Source organism: Aquarana catesbeiana, linkage group LG02 (genome assembly GCF_042186555.1).
Source record: "Aquarana catesbeiana isolate 2022-GZ linkage group LG02, ASM4218655v1, whole genome shotgun sequence".
Lineage (NCBI taxonomy): Eukaryota > Metazoa > Chordata > Amphibia > Anura > Ranidae > Aquarana > Aquarana catesbeiana.
This window is the reverse complement of record NC_133325.1, coordinates 393,306,915-393,314,517: the sequence shown is the minus strand read 5'-3', so window position 1 is coordinate 393,314,517 and position 7,603 is coordinate 393,306,915. Positions and strand designations below refer to the sequence as shown.

General features: G+C 38.5%; 1 protein-coding gene across 3 annotated transcripts in view; it reads right to left on the bottom strand.

The window, feature by feature from the left end:
• Window positions 1–644: 644 nt before the first annotated feature.
• Window positions 645–7,603, bottom strand: part of LOC141128136 (multidrug and toxin extrusion protein 1-like) — a 119,014-nt gene continuing 112,055 nt past the window's right edge. The window contains exons 16-17 of one of the 3 annotated variants that reach the window (XM_073615232.1): window positions 4,698–4,761; window positions 645–1,768 (exon numbers count right to left, since the gene is read on the bottom strand). In XM_073615232.1, the coding sequence (XP_073471333.1) occupies window positions 1,566–1,768; window positions 4,698–4,761 (267 nt within the window). In that variant the 3' untranslated portion in view covers window positions 645–1,565. Of the gene's footprint in view, window positions 1,769–1,840; window positions 1,963–4,697; window positions 4,762–5,403; window positions 5,537–7,603 lie in introns of those variants that run through there. The other 2 variants (XM_073615234.1, XM_073615235.1) reach the window with 2 other exon arrangements.

The window sequence follows — 7,603 nt, the reverse complement described above, 5'->3', positions numbered from 1 at the left end:
AGTGCGGGAGAAGGTTCCCCGCTTGCTGTCACAACGAGGGATTGAGGGGGGGGGGGGGCGGAGGCTGCTGCATCTGTAACATGTTACACCCTGAATACGGGTGTGCCTTGTTACAAAAGGTGAACTTTTTTTTTTTCGCACCTCTGGAACATACAGCATCTTCAAATACATAATGATAGGGTAATGCTGGCATCTTTTAGGCGAACTACCAAACAAAAAAAAGCAAAGTAAGTTAAGCCCCCCTGATATAACCCCTCCCTATCAGTCAGACTCCAGTTTTTGCTAGTTTCTGAAGGTTATGGTCATGTCTGTGCAGCGCTCTGCATGCAAGTGACTAACTTCAAGGAAAATTTACACTTGAACCTGGAAAATATAGTTCTATTGGTGTGAGACTCAGAGATTTTACATTTGTAGGTATGTGGTTAGTCCTATTCTGCCTTTCCTTCTATCAGAAGTAGATGAGGGAGTGGCCTTGAGTATGGTTAAGAGTCAAATATTGGCCTTGGCTGTTCTTTCTGAGACTGATTGCTTCACATTCGTCAGTGCAGACTTTCTGTTCAAGGTTACTTTGTCATAGGTATGGGTAGTTGGTAAACATATAATTGCACTACATCCCAAATAAATTTACTACAGAAAAGTATAGGTTTGGGGACTTTAAAGGTGCTTTTAATGACATATAGACAAAACTGTTAAAATCATTACAATTTATTAAATAACATAAGTAAAATCTTCCACAGTAAAAACAATATCATTTAGTATGGTCTCATTGTCGTCATTTCACAGCGGTAAGTATGTTAACAGTACCAACAAGTTTCGCCCATTGGGCTTCTTCAGGGGTGAACCCCCTGTCAATCTTCAAATAAACAGTTGATCAGCAGCATGAAGTGATGAGTTTTATGCTAAGAGAGGGGTTCCCTAGTGATCACAGGAGGTACAAAAGGACCTAAAAGGTGTAGTTTAGAAGAAAGCCACAAAGGAGAGCCCAGTCATATATAGCAAGGGCATTCCCAACAATATCGCTGGCTGGCTAGCATGAAATGGGCTCACCACATGGCTCCAGCCACTTTTTTCAAATACCAAATCAAGAGAAGCACATGCACACCTCTGCATGTTTTATATTGCACTGCATTTTACATATATGACCCACCTCTATGGAATGTGCTCTTGCTGGAAACTGCAACAAAAATCATCTTTATTAAGGAAAGAAGAACACAAGTTGCTGCAGTTAGTTTTACAAGGTCAACATTATTCTAAGTGTACAATGAAGGGGGGGAGGTTAGGTTAGCGGAGTTCATAGAGTAGGGGTATAGTAGTGTTTTTTTAATTTGGCCATGGTTGCCTCAGAGTTTTGCTGTTGTTTCTTCATTGCGTAGAGTCTAAGAGAGCCTAGTTTTGATCCCAGACACAAAGAATTCTAGACAGCTATATATCTCGTGGCCGTCAGTGTCTGTACATTATTATTTTTTAATTTTTTTTAATGCACAGTAATAAAGTGCACTAGTATAAAAAGACCCTTACTATACAGAATGGCATGCATAACTGCACTATTGCTGGTGGGATTGCAGCTAGTGCTGTTTAACAGTGAATTTTATAATAAGTCCAATAAACAATGTTGAAATAACCGCAAGTGCTTCTAAACTCCGTCGGATGATGAGCCACTTCAAAGCTTGCCGGTCCTCTTTTGCCACATCTGGAGTATCTTTTTGTTGGAGCTCAATTTCACTACTGCTGGAATGTAGGGCAGCATAGTTGGTCAGTTCCTTGTCATCTGTCAGGAATAATGGAGACCATTAACTATATAATCTATGATAGTATTAAAGAATAAGCATAAGACAGAATTACATACTTATTGTTTGCATGTCTTCCACTACCAAGGCTGGACTGTGTATGCAAATCATGGATTTCTGTGACCTGGCAATTTTTCTACTGAATATCGTTGGACTGCAATCACGTGTTCAAACACTAGAATTGCCAAAATTTTGAAATGTAAAAGTCATTTTGGATCTTTACCCCTAACCTACCAGAATATGTTTAAACTAGCACAAAAAAGTCCAAATTGGGTGCAAAACCACACTGAAATTTGCTAATCTTTACTTCAGAGGCAGCTCAAAATTGGGTTTGTTTAAAAATCCTTAATATTGGAATGGCATTATATATCATGTTCATTAGGATTAATTAAAAGGAAACAACTGTTTTTTTTAACACCTTAAATAATTATCAATAGGCCAGGTAGGTGTGATAATGCTTCCTCAGGGTGTGTGTCCATGATAGATTGGGCTCATAGACAGGAAATCGAATGACATTGCATGCTGGGCCAGATTTGCCAAGAAAATATAAAAGGATTGATACCAACTCAGGGCTGTTAAGGACAAAAAATTGTGTGTCTCTAGGCTCCAGTGATGAAAATTCACCTCTGGCTGGGTGGCATTCAACCAGAAAAAGAGGAGTGGTGCTGAAGCTTGGAAGGATGCAAGGTCGTCTTTACTATTGATTGGACCCTGGGCAGACATTTACTTGGGCCCGGGCCCGGGCCCCCCCCCTCATGCTTTTTTATGCTCCACCTGCTGTGAGACATACAATAGCAGCTAGACTCAAAATCAGTTTACTAAATCAGATCAGGCAGGGATTGCGATTGGTTGCTAGAGGTTACAATATATCATTACCACTCACTGACTGGCTGCTAGAGGTCACAGCACACATTATGGATCACTGATTTAGTTGCAAGAGGTTACAGCACGTGACTTCTGCTTGTTAATTGGTTGCTAGAGATTACTGTACATCAATACTGCTCACTGATTGGTCGCTAGAGGTTACTGCACTTTAGTACTGCTCACTGATTGGTTGCTAGACTGTACTCAGGGAGGTATGATATACATATGAATGCTGCCTCTATTTACATATCAATGTAGATGGTCCAACACTATTAACATAAAAATGCTGCCGCTATTTACATGGCAATGTAGGTTATTTACATGTAAACACAGGGTCTGCAGGTGAGTCATCTGTACATGACAATAGGGCAGAGCTGGGCAACATTAGTAACAGAACTTCACACTGAGATATCGGGACACAGCACAGAATTAAAACTTCAAGGGACAAGGGAATTTAAACTGGGATAGTTGGCAAGTATGAGGCAGCTGCTTCGGGCCCCAAAACAATGATGGGGCAGCTGCTCCTTTTGCCCTGCTTTAAAGACGGCCCTGGAAGGGTGGGTCTGCAGAGGACAGCACCAGCGAAAAAAATGAGTATTGCAGTGAAAGCTACATCTTTTAAAGGCCAGGTTCACCTTTACAAAAAAAGACAAAGCAATAAATGTACATGTTTTTGCAAGAAAAAAAATGTGCATTTATTTTTATTTTTTTCACAGGAGCCTGCAAATCATTGTACCCACAATCAGTGGATCGTGAGTGCAACGTCAGGCTCCTGCAAACTTCCTCCTGCTTTCTGTCCATGCCTCTGTATAGTCTTCCAGTTGGAGAGCTGGAGGAAGTGTCAATGGACTGAGTGCAGTGATCATTGCACTCTAGTTGCATTGAGAACTATTCTGTCCCCCACTGTGGCAGACAGGACTTGCAATTCATTCACTCTGATTGAGTGAACTGGAGGACTGCTTGGGATTGGTACTTTTCTGCATGAAAGGGATAATTATTGAATGCCTTTTTTTGTTGTTAATTGTTACTACTACCTGAACTCCATTTGCTGCTCTCCTTGTAGAATTTCAGACAGGAGGCAATGCCATTTTACCACAAACAATAAAATATTCTTTTTAATTTGACTTTTACATACAAAATCGATAATAAAGCAAGTGGGCTTGTACATGCAGGGCCCACTGTTAGTGCTTTAACACAAACGCTTTCCTGTACAGTATTTAGGAGCAATAAATTTTTTGACGATCCAGTGCACCACAATCCACAGAGCATTTACATCTGTGTGTTGCGGACATTGTTTCTACAGTAAATGTGTGTTGGGGTTCCCTTTAAAATAAATGGCAATACAATGCACTTAGTGAACTGAAAATGTGATCAATAAAATTAGCAAATAATGCACAGTATCTCTCTGCTGCTCTACTAAACATACACGTGTTTATGGAACAAGATATAGCTCCCCCATATCTGTATATAATAAACTCTATGCAGTAACAAAGCATTGATGTATATAAGATTGTTTACATTAAATTAATCAAGCTTGATATAGGACATTTCTTTATATTCTAAATCTGCAGTCGATCACAGGTTTGAAAGACAATCATATCATACTGCCTTACATGTCAAAAAGATTTGTAATTCTCTTCAACAGGGTTTCTGTTTCAGACACCCCTGCCAGATAGCAATCCCAGGGGCCTCTATCCAAACTGAATTGCATTTGAGCAATATATATTGGTTTAGGACATGTCACAGCTTGTGATTGGACAATGACTGAGCAGGGACACACCAGCGACACACCAATGAGATCATCACTCTGCTCTCTTCCCCTCTCAGGAAGCTCTTAGTGTTGGATGGACAGCATTGTGCAAATCGAACAAATTATGCATTCGGTATTTAACAGTAAATTCTTAATAAATTTAACTTTCATAACTAATTTACCGCGTGCTGTATTTTATCGCATTTTATTTGTCATTATTTAACTCTTAGAGAATTGACCAGTTTGTTATGTATATTTTTGTTTGGCTATTGCCAAAATATTACAAAATGACATACCTGGGGCATTAATACCATGCTCAAAAAATCCAAGGTTCTTTCTCAAGCCTACAAGTTCCTTAGCCTAAAAAGCAAAGAATGTATGATATAGTAAAATATAGACTGACAATAATATTCCACATCTAGAAAGAAAGCAACAATGACAAGTCAGCCTATAGATGAAATGTGTTGGTTGAAATGATATTAGTTCTGGACCATACTCCATCATGAAGGATGGTAGCAAAACAAGTCAATAGGTGCTGTGAATAAGCTGAAATTTAAATTGGTGATATGTAATTATTAAAAGCATGTCTAAATCCAAGAACAAAACGTTAAATATATTGTAGTTTACCAGTCCATTAATATGGTGGCTGCATTTATTTTATTTCTTCAGTTTTTTATTTTCATCGGGTGATCCTGCTAATAACACATTTCCTGTCCTGTACTGTATCTTTTGAGGAACAGTGTTGTCACCCTAGGACATTACTACAGAACACCTTCTATTCTCATAATTCCCATCTCTAGGGGGAGGGGTTCTGTAGTCTTCAGAGATAGCTGGGAATAATGTAAAAGATGTGCAGCACCTGAAGTTATAAGCTCACGAGATTTCTGTAAGGTATTTTTCTGCATTAGCAAACAGAAATAATAAAACACTTTTCATAGTATATTTAACAGATCAATAAAAAGGAGCAAATAAGTGAAGCTCAGTGTCAGAATTTGCATTCAATTTTTAAATTGCAGTGTATCTTTTACCTTTTAGGACCACGCTTTCATACAGTGCACTGTAAAAATGCACAGCTGTTGTGACCTGGTTAATATATTTACAGCATGGGCAATGGTCTGTTATGTCCATCTAGGCACTGGAATTCACAAAACACAGACAAAACCCAACATTAGTGGCTGTGAGATGTGTAAAGGGCATAGTGCTATAGTGTCAGCTATGTATATATATCTCTTATCACTCATGAAGTTCATGTGGGACAGATTGGATTCGTCCAATATGGAAGAAAAAAGGCTGCCTAAGATTTTTTTCATGACCTGACTGGTGTTTCATAAATGTTATTATCATAGTCATTCATTAAATTTAAAATATAATTGCACCTTTATTATAACTAGTGCATTTTTACTTGTCCCAGCAGCCTCAAAAAAAAAAAAAAATATATATTTTGGCTTATCTTTACTGAAGATAAGTCCTAAAACCAGCAGTATGGTCTTCAGTCTACTGGCTCTGTGAGAGTACATTCTGCTTTGCTACTCCCCTTAGAAGAGGAGTTGCTCATTGCCCAGAGCAGATCTTTTACTTCTTAACATCCCTGTTAAGTGGTGACTAGAAACAAATTGTTTAAAGTGATTGTAATGGATCAGATTTACATTTTTACTAATAACAAACATCTCATACTTACCTGCTCTGTGCATTGGTTTTGCACAGAGCAGCCCCAATCCTCCTCTTCTCGGGTCCCCCCCAAGTAGCTCCTGGCTCCTCTCCATCTAGTGCCCAACAAAGCAAGCTGCTTGCTATAAGAGCACACCAAATATAGCTCTAACTCACTCCCTCATCACTGGCTGTGATTGACAGCAGCGGGAGCCAATGAGGAGGGAGAGATCGGAGAGAGCTTCTGCTCTCATGCACAGCGTTGGATTGAGATCTGGCTCAGATGTGTATAATGGGGAGGGGGGAACCTGCACCCAGAAGGTTTTTTACTCTAACCACTTGAGGACCAAGCCTTTTCTGGCACTTTTTAATTACAAGTTTAAATCACTATTTTCTAGAAATTTACTTATAACCCCCAAACATTATACATTTTTTAGCAGAGACCCTAGGGAATAAAATGATGATCACTGTAATTTTGTCACACGTTATTTGCACAGCATTATTTCAAAAGGTATTTATATGAATTAAAAAAAAATAAAACAAAATATATACCCCAATTTTAATTTAATATAATATGAAAGATGATGTTACACCGAGTAAATAAATACCTAACAGATCACACTTTAAAATTGCGCACGCTTGTGGAATGGCGACAAACTACAATACTTAAAAATCTCCATAGGCGGCGCTTTAAACACCTTTGCAGGTTACCGGTTTAGAGTTGCAGAGGAGGTCTAGCACTAGAATTATTGCTCTCGCTTTAACGTTCACAACAAATTTTTTTTTGATTTTTTGCTTTAGAAAATAAAAATGTTTACTTCCAGCATGGACCAGAAGTGACGTCATAACGTCGCTCCAGTCCGTCAAGGCCATAGAGGCAATCAGAGACAATCAAGTCTCTCACTGTCTCTGTGATCAGCCGGCTGCCCCTCAGGCGAGCCAGCAGAAATGGTAAGCCCAAGAGACACCAGTGAGCCGCTCGGATCGCTTTTTATGAGAAAGCCAGCCGCCAGCTGAAAAAAAAAAAAAAAAAGATGCCGGGGTTATGGCTTATAGCTTCAGGCATACTTCCTGGTAATCCACTTGCAAACCACAATGTATATATACATATTGCAGTCGGCAAGTGGTTTTAATGCATAGAATGCATTAAGATAAAACACCGTCAGCCTTTTACAACCACATTAATGCAAATTAAAGTGTATTTTCAGTTAACTTTGAGAAACCCACACTATATATGTGTTCCCATTCACACAGCACACCTAAAAACTATAAAAAAAAATATTTATTCCCTTTCTAGTTTTTTCTTCGGAGCAAGATTATGCACAGGACTCTATAGGCAGCTTGAAATCGTTCAAAATGTATGTCCTTTTTTTCCCACAAATAGAGCTTTCTTTTGGTGCTATTTGATGAACTCTGTTTTTATTTTTTGTGCTATAAACAAAAAAAAAAAAAAAAGAGCGACAATTTTGAATTTTTTTTTTAAATTCTGATATAAAACATTCTAAAAAATAAATAAAAAAAACCAAAAATGTATTCGTCAGTTTAGGCTGGTTTG